Genomic DNA, 14,416 nt, shown 5'->3' with positions numbered 1-14,416 from the left:
CCCGTACCTTGCATGACTAGAGAAATCAACGATCTATAAGACACCAATAATGGATGAATTTGTGCAATTGACAAGTAATTCGAACAAAACAAAAAGGTAGAAAAGGGACTTAGAATGCCCCTTTCCACCGAACGCTACCGTTCATCCGGGACGATATGCTATAGTTTAACCATCCTCAAACGCAGGCTAATTTACATTTACAAAGCATCGGAAAGAGCCTTGTTCATCTTGGCGATCTTGGAAGAAACGCTAAGGTCAACGGTGCGGTCACCGATCTCAACGACAAGTCCACCAACGAGGTCGGGGTTGACCTAATTAATAAGTTAATGAACATCCACTCAACAAAAGTCCAATTCAACGCACCTTGGCAACAACCTTGAGCTTCTTGCCCTGGCTGAACTGAGACTTGGAAACAGCCTTCTCAAGACGGGAGAGGGTCTTGGCATCGAGCTCCTATGAAAGTTTTAGCATTTATATCTTTTTTTCATAACAAAAGAATCCATACCTGAGCACTGGTGATGTTAAGGTCGATCTCGCCGCGGTGAGCACCCATCAGGGTAGCGAACTTCTCGCAGACACCCTCGAGGGCACCGAGACGGTTGTTCTCAGCGAGAGTCTCGAGGAAGTTCTGGAGGATACCGGCCTTATCGGCACCGGCGACCTTAGCGAGCTCATCGACGATAGACTTCTTGTCAGCGACAGTGAGCATAGGAGCGCCGAGGATGGAGACGAGCTTCTTGTCAGCCTTGAGGGTCTCGCCGAGGGTAGCGATAGCACGGGCAGTCTGGTCGAGAGCAGCGGACTTGGCGGAAGCGGTGTACTATAGAAATGTCAGGGAGATTCATTCCGGAGTTTGTAGCGTAGCGTCTTGAGGATTTGAAGGTTGGTTTTTGAGAGGGAGGGGTTCCGGGGAAAGACGGGAAGTGGTGAAGGTAAACGGTCGCGACAAGACCGCGGCAATGGAGGTGCATACCAGAGCAGAGGCGTAGGTGCCATCAACGCCGAAGAGGGCGATGGGAGCGCGGGTCTCCTGGGCCGGGGTGGCATAGGACCTGATGCCGTTGACGGCGGCGGTGCGAGGGACGGAGAACTGGGTGGCACGCAGGCCAGCGCGGGCGAAGCGAGCGGACATCATTGTGCAATTGGCTGGAGGAGGGCCTCGAAGAGGGAGGGACACAGAGGGTTGAATGGGGAGGTGATATCGACGTTCCGAGTGCTTGCTTCGTCAAGGATGCAAGGTTGAGACCTCCGGGCCGAATGTTCCCGTGGTCACGTGCACGCACACACGGAATGTATCACGTGTATAATTTCTTGGCAGCTTCGACATCTTTGGAATATCACCACAGCAATATTATTAGTCGAATTCGACGAAGTCCTTGGGATATAAAATGGCCCATTCGCAAACTGTCTCTTAAATTTGGACTCGAGTTTCAGGATCGACTACTCAGACGCAAACATGAGATTAGAGCTGCTATATGCTACACAACCATAGAAACGCCCGCTTTACAAAAAATCAAATAATGTCCATGAATTCATCGTTCCGGTCTTCGCGTCAGGTCAAGCCCCAAACGCCGAAAAGCCCAAGCTAAAATACTTCAATTCATGCACCGCACCCGAAACGCCGTTAGGATATCTTTTCCGCAGTTCCCCTGCGGAGATCAGATGCAAAACACAATTACCCGAATTCCCCATTCATCCCTTAATCGCTGCGCAACATACTATCCACCAAATCACCGAGCGGTCCCCAGAAATCCTTCCCACTGGCCAGCTTGTGCTCATCAATGAACAAGACATAGTGCTTGAAGCTGGTGTTGAGGTGAGGCTCGAGACCGAGGTGCACTACCACTGGGTAATGGTGGCAGTAGATGTGGGCGTAGACACGGTATAGACGCTTGAAGATCTGGCGGAGAAGACTGGGGAATGTCTTTGGGAATGGGACACCTGGAAAAACATGCGTGAGCAATAGGTCTACTATACGGATGACACCTGAGACATACCGATCCGACTAGGGAACATCTGTTCGTTGTCGACATTGCTCTGAACCCAGGTCATTAAGTGTTCAATGTATTCCGGGGCAGACATCTTGGTTGGCCGCTTGAAATTCTCCGAGTCTTGCCAGAGGTATTCGAACCTATCGACTTGTAAGCCGGGGGTCAACAATCTGCAGAGGAAACACCATACTCATCTGTAGCCTTCATCTCGGGACATGTCTGCGGTGAGCAGAATTCAGTTATTGAGCCGTAGAGAAGGTTGATCTGGTTGTAGAAGTCGACAACTAAATAACCAAAACATTAGCAGATATACCCAGCACAACTCCGCAAGATATGCCTTACTGTTGACAGCTAGCCATTCATTCTGATCTTCGCCTTCTGGTAGTTTCACGGCCTTGCGCAAGCTACCACTTCCAAGTGTGGCTTCAGCGAACTGTCGTAGCTGATAGCTGCTCGTGCCTTTGGCAGCTGAGCGGGGCTTGAAGGGGGCGCGTGTGCGTGCATTGCTAGGAGGTGTTAGTCCAAAGCAGCCTTGTTTGAGTGCGCGCACTGCCGGCGACAGGTAAGATGGAGGCTCCGAAAGGGGGTTGTGAGAAGTGCGAGTGGTCTGATGCAGAGCGGAAGAACTGATAACGGAAGGGAGGCGTGATTGCGGGGAGGGCGAGGCCTCCCCAGGGGAAGGGAAATGAGTAACGGGAGAGGCAGCGGGGACAGACATAGTGGTTATGAATGAAGACATATTCTTTCAGTCTCGAGAGAAAAGTGATCCCTTTCGCTAGGGGTGTATTTTGGCGGGGTTTGCGCTGATCACGATGTGCCTGCATTCCAATGTCAGATTATCAGTTGCTATCCAATATTTAGGTAATATTATAATATAAGCGGACGTACGGACGATGTCAATGAGGTGTATCTGACGATATTGAATGATATGTTTGAAAGAAACGGGCAATGAGAGAGATGTTCTTGGGTTTCAGCTCCCCAAATTCATAAAGTGAGATCCGATCCGTTCACCACGTTGCCCCAGTTACCGCATCGACGTCACATCTACAAGACATATTTTAAATGTAGTGTGTACTGCGAAGTAAGTAATCATTCAATTTTATCAATAATACATGAGAACCCAGAGCCCGGTGAGGCCTATATTTGCATGAGTTTCTCGATAGCACAAGGGGGATATTTAAAACGAAACAAAATCAAGCATAACCCGCACGGCAGGCAAGCACATGTGTAGATTTAGAGACATCTAGTGTACATCTAGAGTCCTAGATCGGGTAACCTTCATTCTCTTCGGGCAGTTGTTCTCGAACAGTCTCTCCATAAACTGTCAGCGGTATAGCGATCTCGAATGATTCACAGTTCAAATATTCCATAGCAGAAAGCACCGTGCCGCGATCATCCGACGACAAAGCCTCGAGTAAGTGCGTGCCTGAGGGTTGGGCCCTTTGTTCACCTCGAACACTGGATGTGACAAACTCGAATCGTAGTTCCCAATCGAGAGTAACGCCGCTCGTCAAGATTGATGGCGTGGCTGTGATAGGGATAGCAGGACTGAAAGCCACTCGGGTGGCATGGAGTGTGTTCTCGAACAGAGAAGCATGAATACGCCGCGTGGTTCGGTGAATGCTGGCATTTGACCGGATGGCCAAACTAGGGGTGACTTTTTCGGACGTCTCTAGGGAGGCACGTACAGCGTAACATGGAATTGTGGCATCTCCAAAATCCATAGTCGCAATAATGGTCTCTCCAAGTCGATGAATTGGTCGGTTCAAGACGACCACTGCGATACGTTTACCTTCGCGGGCAATCTCAAAGCGATTGGGGCTGCGGCGAGAGTTCACGGCCTGGTTACTGCGAAGGATAGCAAAGTCGATGATATCCTTGGAAGTAAGCAACTGGGGTAATCCTTCGACGCTAGGTCGCCTCGAGGGTGTAGTGCCAGGTGGGAACAGCGTGTTGGAACGCGCACGTTGCTCCAGAATTTCATCCACAAAACCAAGGAAGTCGGCCGCGGAATGGTGGGATTTGCTGATACTTTGGTTTTTCGTTGTCACAGGCATCACTGGCCCGACCTTTTGCACCTTCGCTTCATCCCGTAGAAGTACATAAGGTGACATCAAGTCATGCCCAAGAATATCTCCTTTTTCTATAAAACCGTGAGACATTGGGATGGAAGGCAAAGTGAAGAATGTAACTTACCATTCACGCCACTGAAAACGCGGAAGGGTATATTGATGCGGTTGACCTTTTGAGGCTCATTAGGCCCGCTAGGCCGCTGAGTTCCAATGACCAAATTATATGAGATCTTGATTGCTTTCCCTTTATGACTCGCCGGGAGTCCTTTGGGAAGGGCAAATGAGAAAGAATACGACTGTTCTTCTCCTGGGGCCAGTCGGAGGTCAACAAAAAGCAGTGATTGTGAGGTGGACAACAACGGGATTGATCTCGACGATGTTACACCACGCATTTCACGTAGTCCATCCAGTTCGTTATTTGAAAGAAGGCCATTTATGGATTCCTCAATAGCGTTCCATTTGAATGCGCCCCAGAACCCACCAGTTTTACGTGGTCGCTCGGCTGTTGGCGTTGGCCGGCCAGGAATTCCACCTGAACCTGGTTGGCCACCAACAACTCCCTTTCGCTTGACTTCGTCGAAGGCTGACTGGTTCACCAATGAGCCATCGACCGTGAATGAGGCACTAACCTGCGCATAGCCCATCAGCAGCGCCTGGCTGCTGGGGGCTTTGGAAAGAGATGGAACCACGCTCGAATGATGCCGGGCATGTCGCATAGAGGGGGGAATTCGAGCAGCCTGTACCGAATAATTTGTGTATTCGGACCCGACGGTCTCTGTAGAGTGGTCGCTGATAGAGTAGAACTCCCCGCTGCTTCGGTTGCTCCCATTCACGCTTGTAGCTGATATAATCCGGGTTAGTTGCTGGTGTGCCGGTCCGATCAGACCCTGTGCATCTCTAGCAGCGGATCTTCCTCCGGTTGATGATGTACCGTTGGTTGTGGCCGACTTTGGTGACGGACTGCGCACGGTGCGATTGTTAGTTGAATCGGTCGAAGGTGCGGCGGGGAACTTAAAATCGAGGGGAGGTGGTTGAGGCCGTCGTGGAGGTCGACGCAATGGCTCTACTGCGCCTATTGGACTAGTCGCGAGAGAACCAGGGCGGCTGGCTCGACCCAAGTGGGAGGTATCAACTCCCAGGCTGCCGTTGGGATGCTCGCTTGGAGCCTCTGTCAACGGAAATGGAAAGGCATGAGAGGGCGTTCTCGCTGATAAGAGAGTCATTAGTTGGAGAGCACTAGGTACATATTTGTACTATCCATCATCTACCTTTTTTGTAAGCATCCTCACAGCTATTGTTCCTTCGCGGCAGAACCTGAAGACTCGCTGAGCGCCCATGACCCCTGGCTGGCTGGTGACGATTGTAATTGTGTGCGGAAGGAGTCGGGTCGGTTTGGCCTTCACTATCAATGGAGAGGATGGAGACAGATCGTTTATGGTTGTGACCTGGTTGCCATGCTCGCGGTGTAGAGGGGCCGTTGTTTGGAGGAAAGCTATGGGAGCCGACCAACGGAGAGCTCAGGGAAGACGCGGTCCGGTGATAAGGCTTTCGTTGCGAGCTGGTGGAATATGATCGCCGACCAGAAAAAAGGCCCTGAGATGATTTAAATCCGAAGAAAGAGTCCGAGTTCGAGTTAGGTGTGTGATTCGCGACTCGAGAGATCTTCCGTGAATGTTGACCTTCACCATTATTGGCATCGGTGCCAGTATCTGCCACGTTCTTGAATGTTATAGTACATTCAACATCCTCGCCTGCAAATATAGTCTGGTCCTTCCATTTCACAAAGACTTGGATGTTGGATGGCATTGTGTCAGCATGTGGGCTGCAGATCGAGGGGGGCCAAGGCCTGAAGGGAACAATGAGCTGTAGTTAGGTCGAAGCTTGGTGAAATATGCCGACACTAGCATCCTGTCAACCCGAATGAACCATTCTGGTTGTAGAGTTGAAGATGTGTAGGGAGTTGCGTGGCGATGACCTTGCTCCTAGCTCCCGAAACTACGGGCTAAATGACATATGTTACCCACCTCATTCTACACCCACCACGATAGACATCGATATATAGTAAACATGTAAACATGTAAATATTTTGTGTTTTTGACCAAGATTAGAACAGAAAAAAAAAATCATAGGTGATATTATTTATTGTACAAGTGTAAATTAAAATCATATCTAAGTATAATGTACACAACTATCTTCGCTTGCGATTGTTGTCATCATACAGCACATGGAAGTCTGAAAGGGGCCGCGTGCGATTTGTCGAAGGGCGAAGACCAAGCTCAGCCATGCGACTCCAGATTCTGTCATGTCGGTTCTCCCATCGCTTGCGCCGACTCTCCATTTCGTCCTCTGATGGGCGCCATTTGCTCTTCAAAATTCGGCGAATGGCTTCTGGTGACACCTCAAACTCGTCTGCGAGGACAGCAGTCGTGAATTGTTCGGGGGCCTTTGCATGAAGATGACGAATCCCATCGAGAGCATCAGGTGAAAGCTTCTTGGGTGGATTCCAACCATCGGCGAACTTCTCTTTCAAAGCCGCTTTTTGCACTTGCCAGCTCTCGGGCTTCTTATTTCTCCCGGTCTCCGATAACTGTTTCGCTTTTTCGGCTCTGTCTTGCCAACGCTTGCGAGGTTCCTTGTCGGCCTCCCTGCGAGTCTCGTTACGGAAAGCTCTGCGCTCTCTGTCGGTTCTTCCCTCCCTATTTTCCGGGCCCCTTCGCTGGCCCTTGGGGTGAGCCCTATGGGTTTTCCATCCGCCTTTCTTGTCGAATGAGTCGAAATCTTTCTTCTGCGGTGTTTCGTGTTGGGACGAAACGTTATCATCGGCGACGGCCGAGGTTTCAGGGGCTGCGTGCTCCAATTGGTCATTCTGGGGATCACGCAGGCGCGGGATTGAACTGAAGGATCGTTGGAGTTGGATATTCGAACAGAAAAGAGGACCAGAGGCAAGCGATCGGTGATAGGGGATTATTGAAGAAGCGCTCAAATTACTGGGGAACTGGGAGCGGAAAACATTGCGTAGAATGGCAGGCAGGACCAGCCTCGAAGATGCAGCACATTTGGTGGCCATCTTAGATAACGAGCAGAGCAAAGTTGACAATGGATAAATGTGAGACAATGAAGTTCAATGAAGGAAGGGAAAATACCTCCAGGGCTAGGTATGTACCATGGATGTATCCAATGGCGATAAGAAAACGATAAGGTTACTAATTGGTGGCCTGATAACCTTGGAAATATGGCATCACAGTTCTTTCGAGCCCTGTTCTAACTAGTTATATGTGATTACATGTTCCTTCCAAGCATCTATTACTTCCCAGGAATCTTTTTCTCTTATGCCAACTGAAGTTAGAATGCCTGGTCAAATAGCGGGATTACGGGAGTACATGCGGACGTCTCCTCTTCCTTCGGAGGACTTGGCCTCCTAAAACGTTTAGCAGAGAAAGTATGCAGCGGCCGAAGCTGCATTTCGAGAAGCTTGGAAAGGCCGCAGTGAAGCCTTAGGTGCAGACCATACAGACACACTCAATTCTCTTCAGTGGCTGCGCAATATTCTTCGAGACACTTTACCATTCAAAAAACCGACAGACAAGACCAAAGGAAGTCTACGAAAAAGCCTTGGGTTATTCCGGAGATAATGTAACGTCACTTTGACCATATAATATAGGGTTGTGATACCATCCTTGATGTTCACTATATTTGCCGGTTTACTTGCTAGTTTCGGTGGATATAAATACCCTGTCCCTTCATACGTGGATTATACGATACAGATCTCTCTCACTCCTTCATCTCGCTGCATACCCAGCATGTAATTTCCCTCTTCTAGCTTCCGATCTAATTTAAGTCTCTTATTGTAGTATATTACTATAAAAGAAAAATATAAATCGATACTATTAAAGAATCGATTAGGTCTACCATATATCCTATTTCGGTGATATCACAGCAGTTCAGGATATGACAGTTAGCCTCTTCTATCAACAAAACTAGGAGCATAAGGTGCGGAAATATGCCGCCTGATGAGAAATACAGTATGTCTTTTATCTCCACTAGCCCATTGTTGTCTTTGTAATCATCCGGGATATGAAACCCGAAGACCAACACCATGATCAGCCTTGCTAACAGAATGAATTTAAAAACCCATCTGAAGACCCGTTTGAGTCTCCTGTGTCTAATCTTTTAACACTCTATACATTTGATATCGTCATGGCCCAAACTGGAAAGCATGCCCTTATCTTTGGAGCCTCTGGAATATCCGGATGGTCTCTCTTAAACCAAGCTCTACAATACCCAACACCGACGTCTTTTAATCGCGTGACTGGCTTGTGCAACCGGCCATGGACAAACAAGGACGCTTACCTCCCTGACGATCAACGCCTTAATATTGTATCGGGCATTGACCTGACACAGTCCGTGGAAGCGGTAAAGGCCCAGCTTAAAGAGAAAGTCGAGAACGTGGAGTCAGTAGATGTGGTATTCTTTTGTGGTATGTATTTGTTGCGTTGATTAGTTCTTTTCTGAAGTCAAAAATACTAAGTTCTGCTCAGCCTACATCCAGACTGGCGACTTCAAGTCGGTACGCAAGATCAACACCGATATTCTCCAAACCGCCGTTGAAGCCATCTCCGCTGTTTCACCCTCTATAGAAGCGGTCATTCTGCAGACTGGCGGCAAGGGGTATGGATTGGAGTTTCCCAAAGAGATCAATATCCAGCCTCCTCTCCATGAGAAGATGCCCCGCATCCCTTCGCCATGGAGAGACCATATATTTTACTACGATCAGTACGATATCTTAAAGAAACTATCGGAAAACCAAAACTGGACATTCTCCGAAATTAGACCGGATGGCATTGTCGGCTTCGCTCCTGGCTACAACGTCATGAACATGGCATATGGCATTGCCTTCTACTTGACTCTGTACCGAGAAGTCAATGGAAAGGACGCCAAAGTTCCATTCCCCGGCCGTCCGCACGGTTATCACACCCGCCACACCGATACCTTTCAAGATATCCTTGCTAAGATGGAGATCTTCGCTGCTCTTAACCGCGACAAGTGTCAAAACGGATCAAGCTTTAATTGTGGCGACGGGGAGCCTGTGACCTGGGCTCAGGTCTGGCCAGGGATTTGCTCTTACTTTGGTCTCAGTGGTGTTGAGCCAGATGGTAAGCAGAAGAATATACAGGATTTCGTTTCTGAGAATAAGGCGATTTGGGACCGCTTGGTCTTGACTCATGGCCTGAAGGAAGGTCTCATTGAGTTGCAGAACTGGGGCCATGTGAACTTCATGCTTATTGATTTTGACTTTAGCCGGGAGTATTCTCTTGAGGCGGCTCGATCTGTTGGATTCAACGAGCAGATTGATACTCTTCAGGGCTATCAGTTTACATTTGATCGGATGGTGAACGCGAAGTTCATCCCTACGCCTGCTCCTTGAGTTGCTTCTTTTCTAAACAAAGACAAAGCAAGATTAAATGAACCGCTATTGGAAGTACTGTTGAACATGACTCCCGGTAGGATATACAACATAATGCAAGCTTTTCTGCCACACGTATAACCCGCTCCATGTTGCTAGGAAAGATATATCTAGCAAAAGCAACCCAGTGCTGTTAGGTATATGTTTTGTACTATGTAATTCTCTCGGATAATCACTCCCGGAGATTGACACGGGCTCCTTCCAAGAAGCCCTTCCCCGAGAATTGGGCTCTCGTAGTTGCCGCTATAAAGTTCATAGTTGAAGACATGACGCTCACATTCTAGAGTGCTGTTGCTCGCCTTGTCCTTTTATGGGCGCTTTCTGGGGAAAGGCAGCGGACATAAGTTGCCGAATATCAGTGTAAGTCTTTCTAGGAAGGTTGACAAAGACCTCAGAGAACACGGGGTGCTGGTCTACGGCAACTTGTGGAACTAGGTCACCGATTTTAAAGGGCCCATATCACAAATGGCTGAAAACTGTTATAGAAAGAGGCAAACCTAAACCATGAGACATGAAATAATAACTTTTGTGAGGATGAGACGGTAGAGATGGACATCGGACAGGTCAAATTAAGATTAGGGCACCCGGGGGCACGAGATCATACACGTGAAATGTAAAGCTCAGATTAAATGCCAAATCCACCTGTGGACCTCCCGTGGAACCCCCCCCCCCCGTGCGCCTTTCGATCTGATCCGATCTGTGAACTTTTTGTATACAACATAATTTATCGTACTCCCAAGCTCGCATTAAGCCGAAAGCCCCGGTTAGTGCGGCGAACTGTGCGTATACGACCCACCGTTCATCTCTTTTTCGCAGATCAAGGGAATCTCAGAGATCCCAAAGCTCTCAAGTGATTGAGGATTCGGCAATTCTTCAAAATCCCAAGCCAATCAGAAGCCAACCTGAAACCCATATAACCCCATAGAGCCAGGGGCAGCTAAAAGGTTCAAATTCCTCCGATCGACTGGAATGATCTGCTTTAGCGCGGAATGAGCTTTGTGTTTGTTTCCTTTTCTGCTCCTACACGCTCTTTTTGGTGAGTTTCAATATTTGTGAGAGATCACATTTGGCTAATCAAAGCTTCATTTCAGCTTGCCCCCACTAATTCCACCATCCCTCCACACTCTCTCCTGACAACTCCCCGAGATAAAATTTCCGACTACAGCCTGACTGGCACCGACAAACTTATATGAACTTGGCTTGAAATGCAAACATATCGCGCTCTCAGCGGACCTTGAATCACCGACCGCCTCCTCCCCCAGGATATGGCTACCACTGCCCCCCTCAGTGCGAAAAGCAAGCTTGCTGGACCCGGCGCATCCTTGAAAATCACTCCTTCGAACTCTCCAATCCTTCGACCAGGGACGCGATCCCCCAGCAAAACCGCTCATCAATCCTCCTTGTCCCTCCAAACCGTTATCGGCACAACAACAACCACACCCAATGGCTTTTCAAGTCATGATCAGAGCAGAAGCTTTGCGCTATGCGCTGGATCAGCAGCGGTTCTTGCAGAATTAGACGAGAACGACAACATAACACAGCGCTTCTTTCGAGCCCGCCCTTCTGCGGCCAGTGTTAACCCATCAACTTCTTTTTACAACCAGTCTACTCCACCGGCCACCCCAGACCCAAGATCTCGATCCCTTTCCCATATTCGATCTAATCCACACCTCAATATTTCCAATGGGTCTCCGTCAAGCGAAGTCATCGACAGCGGCAGTCCGCGTGGATGGTCTTCGAGGGAAAGAATCAAGGCAGTGACGAGTGTTTCGATTAGCCCAAATGGAAGATTCCTTGCTGTAGGAGAGGTAAGTGAGGGAAATTGAGATAAAGTATTGCAACAGCGGCTGACGACATCAAGACTGGTTATAATCCTCGAGTTTTAATATTTTCGACAGCGAGAGATGCTCTGCCGGATGTTCCTCTGTCCATTCTGAACGAGCATACGTTCGGTGTTCGCAGCCTGGCATTTAGCCCTGACTCTCAGTATTTGGCAACTCTCGGTAATCCGAACGATGGATTTCTTTTTATCTGGTCAATCAACCTTAAAAATGGGGCGGCCAAGCTACACTCCGCGAATAAATGCACCTCGTTTATCAAGGATATGTGCTGGGTCGGCCAGAGCTTAGTCACGTATGTTTGATCAGACGGTGAAAACTAGTAGTCAACTAATGTCTTTGTTCAGGACCGGCTTGCGACATGTGAAGGTATGGCGTCTTCCAACGGTGATTCGGCCCGTTTCACCAACCAAATCACGTTTGAATATCGAGGGAGCCGGCCCCTCGCCCAATCCCGCCCCAAAAGCACTTTCTGGCAGGAATTGTCTCCTAGGCGCACTGGGCGACAACACTTTCACCTGCGTGAACAGTATCTCCTACAATGAGGCTGTAATCGGCACAGATTCGGGCGCAGTTTGCTTCCTCGATGATCGCGAAGGATCTCAAAAGATGATCACTGTAAAGCAAGTCGGATTCAGCATCACCTCATTGGCTGTGGATTATGACCAAGAGTCCATATGGCTAGGCGGACGAGGAAGACAAATGCAGCGGCTGCCATTTGAAGTTCTACGATCATCCGGCTCATCCACACTGTCCCCTGCGCGCCTTGACAAGAGTGCGCTTGATAAGAAAAGCAAGACTCCGGCTATAACTTGCATGGGGTCTCTTAATTCCCATCTGGTCACTGTTGAATCCACCCGCGCGATTCATGTCTATCCTATTGATACTTTAGGCGAAGATGGTGTACAGGAGGAGGGCGAGGCTTCCATGCCGGCCCACCGGGACCCGATTCTCGGTATTTGCCGCATGGATTTCCCTAATGCCTTGTCTGCGGACTTCTTCACATGGTCTCGCAATGGTTCGGTAAACTTTTGGGATGCCCAAGGGAAGTGTCAAGGATCGAAAAGTATTGATCTCGACCAATTTCCAGGAAAGGAAGACGATGCCGCAAACGAACTTAAAGTTTTGAGGACCGCTGAAAATGCGGACTGGTTCGTCTCTGGCGACAAGTTTGGTGTGCTAAGGTATGTGAAAATCTGAGATAGTAGCCAAGTTCTTCAGCTAACTCTGATGCAGAACCTTTTCGAACTCCGACTGGACTTGCCTCGACCAGGCGCGTGCCCATGGTGGAGAGATCACAGATGTGGCCATCCAACGCATGGACGATGCCTGGTTAGTAGCTAGTTCTGGGCGTGATCGGATGGTGCAGCTATTCGAGAAACGAGACACTGAGTTGCAGTTGATTCAAACCATGGACGACCACGTCGGAGCTGTTGGACAATTGATGTTCATCAATGAGGGCGAAAAGCTCCTTTCATGCTCTGCAGACCGCACCGTTGTCATAAGAGATCGAGCGACACGCGAGGCCGATTGTGGCACCTCTGTTGCCTACCTCATTTCAAGGGTCATTACCCAAAAGGCTTCCCCCGTGTCGATGACACTTTGTCCAGATGACTCGAACATTCTGTACCTTTCTACCATGGACCGTTGTGTTTCGAAGTTCGATATCCCCTCCGGGCGCCAGCTTCACTCTTTCAAGGCATCTGATTCAGAGACAGCCGATGCAGTAGTTTTGGGCTCGTTGACAGTTGCCTCGGAGATCTCAGGTCAGACCCCGAAGGTTCTCATAGGTGTTTCAAGCACCGACAAATCTATTCGCGTCTATGATCTGGAGCGAGACCAACTCCTCACTGGCGAATTCGGCCATACAGAAGGCGTAACCGATGTGCTACTTCTTGAGGAGCGTGATAAATCCGATGAATCCCAAACCAAACGCACAGTGGTCAGTGCTGGTATGGATGGTATCCTGATGATATGGAACCTAGCTGTGCAGCAACAGCTCTCTCCAGACCTCATCGGGAACACACGTGAGGACGACGAAAACCCCGTGAAAGAAATGACAGCGGCGAGGCCCCCTCTCCGAAAAGTCCTTTCCCGCAGCGAGCTCGCCGGATTTCAACGACCAGATAGCCCAAATCCTACAACCCCAACACCTATACGCGAGCACTCTCCAACCCTACTCCGAAAGCTATCTAGACTATCTCTAGCACCATCATCACTCAAAAACCACTCCGTCTCAGAAACACCCTCACCCCCAAACCGCCTCTCCCCAACACAACGAACCCCACAAGACCGACACCGCCGGTCCCCATCCCCAGTCAGCCCGAAATCAAAGACCCCAACACCGCGCAAAACCCACAGCGCAAGAACAACCAACCGCCGCACATCCCTTGACTTCCGCAACCGTGGCAAAACAACACCGCGCAGCGAGTTCGGAAGCCTGGACATGTCCACCGAGCAGCTCTGCCGGACTCTACGAGCGTATCGCAAGAAACTCAACGGCTCAACTCAACGCATTCAAGCGCAAAAGGAGCTCGAGCGCGAACTCAGTCTCACACTCCGCATTGTTGGTGGTCGTGGACAGAGCAGTGATGAGAGCGCTGAGAGCGCCGAGACAGAGACAGATAGTAGTGGCAAGGATACGGAGCGGGAGCATAAACAGAGTTACTCGGTAATGTCCAAATCTCCCCGTATTCCTCACCGTATGCCGTCTACCCCGTCATTGCGGTATAAGGGGACACGGCAGGTTTCGCGGAGCCGTTCTTGTGATACAAATGGGGAGGAATGAACTTCTCTCTTCTCTCATTAGGAGAGGCATTGCATCTCTGGTGTTTATGGCTTCAGTTGTGGAATTGCTACGGCGCTTTTATATTGCATTCTCTTGATACTTTCTTTTTTTCTCTTCTTATTTACCGGCATTTTGGTTTGTGCATTCTCTTGGATTTTTCTCTTTTCCTTCGTCTTTGCGTCATCTACTTTTTGGTGGACGATTTTCCCTTCTACATCCTGATTTCTTAGAGATCATTTCCCTTCTGATGATACCCATATTTA

At 49.2% G+C, this 14,416-nt stretch overlaps 6 protein-coding genes across 6 annotated transcripts; 2 read left to right on the top strand and 4 right to left on the bottom strand.

The window, feature by feature from the left end:
- Positions 1-197: 197 nt before the first annotated feature.
- Positions 198-1,135, bottom strand: PGRI_070640 (F1F0 ATP synthase subunit 5; the record flags this gene model as incomplete). The annotated part of the gene is made up of 4 exons (XM_040794778.1): positions 198-311; positions 364-453; positions 506-820; positions 974-1,135. The coding sequence occupies 4 exons, from the start codon at positions 1,133-1,135 to the stop codon at positions 198-200; spliced, it is 681 nt and encodes a 226-aa protein (XP_040648019.1).
- A 422-nt stretch (positions 1,136-1,557) lies between these two features.
- Positions 1,558-2,709, bottom strand: PGRI_070630 (Mob1/phocein family protein; the record flags this gene model as incomplete). The annotated part of the gene is made up of 5 exons (XM_040794777.1): positions 1,558-1,649; positions 1,720-1,941; positions 1,998-2,131; positions 2,182-2,275; positions 2,334-2,709. The coding sequence occupies 5 exons, from the start codon at positions 2,707-2,709 to the stop codon at positions 1,558-1,560; spliced, it is 918 nt and encodes a 305-aa protein (XP_040648018.1).
- A 544-nt stretch (positions 2,710-3,253) lies between these two features.
- PGRI_070620 (putative intracellular protein transport protein (Sat1)) lies at positions 3,254-5,869 on the bottom strand (the record flags this gene model as incomplete). Its single annotated transcript, XM_040794776.1, has 3 exons — positions 3,254-4,134; positions 4,188-5,270; positions 5,332-5,869. 3 exons carry the CDS (start codon positions 5,867-5,869, stop codon positions 3,254-3,256), a joined length of 2,502 nt encoding a protein of 833 aa, XP_040648017.1.
- Positions 5,870-6,251: 382 nt separating this feature from the next.
- rrg9 (mitochondrial ribosome assembly protein RRG9) lies at positions 6,252-7,130 on the bottom strand (the record flags this gene model as incomplete). The annotated part of the gene is made up of 1 exon (XM_040794775.1): positions 6,252-7,130. The coding sequence occupies one exon, from the start codon at positions 7,128-7,130 to the stop codon at positions 6,252-6,254; it is 879 nt and encodes a 292-aa protein (XP_040648016.1).
- A 1,130-nt stretch (positions 7,131-8,260) lies between these two features.
- Positions 8,261-9,488, top strand: PGRI_070600 (SDR family oxidoreductase; the record flags this gene model as incomplete). The annotated part of the gene is made up of 2 exons (XM_040794774.1): positions 8,261-8,540; positions 8,602-9,488. 2 exons carry the CDS (start codon positions 8,261-8,263, stop codon positions 9,486-9,488), a joined length of 1,167 nt encoding a protein of 388 aa, XP_040648015.1.
- A 1,304-nt stretch (positions 9,489-10,792) lies between these two features.
- On the top strand, positions 10,793-14,153 carry PGRI_070590 (WD40 repeat domain-containing protein; the record flags this gene model as incomplete). The annotated part of the gene is made up of 4 exons (XM_040794773.1): positions 10,793-11,335; positions 11,389-11,660; positions 11,713-12,549; positions 12,602-14,153. The coding sequence occupies 4 exons, from the start codon at positions 10,793-10,795 to the stop codon at positions 14,151-14,153; spliced, it is 3,204 nt and encodes a 1,067-aa protein (XP_040648014.1).
- Positions 14,154-14,416: the final 263 nt, after the last annotated feature.

The sequence above is a fragment of the Penicillium griseofulvum genome (genome assembly GCF_001561935.1).
Source record: "Penicillium griseofulvum strain PG3 chromosome Unknown contig_94, whole genome shotgun sequence".
In the NCBI taxonomy this organism is placed as follows: domain Eukaryota; kingdom Fungi; phylum Ascomycota; class Eurotiomycetes; order Eurotiales; family Aspergillaceae; genus Penicillium; species Penicillium griseofulvum.
Note: the sequence above shows the minus strand (reverse complement) of the source record. Positions and strands in the feature narration are given on the sequence as shown.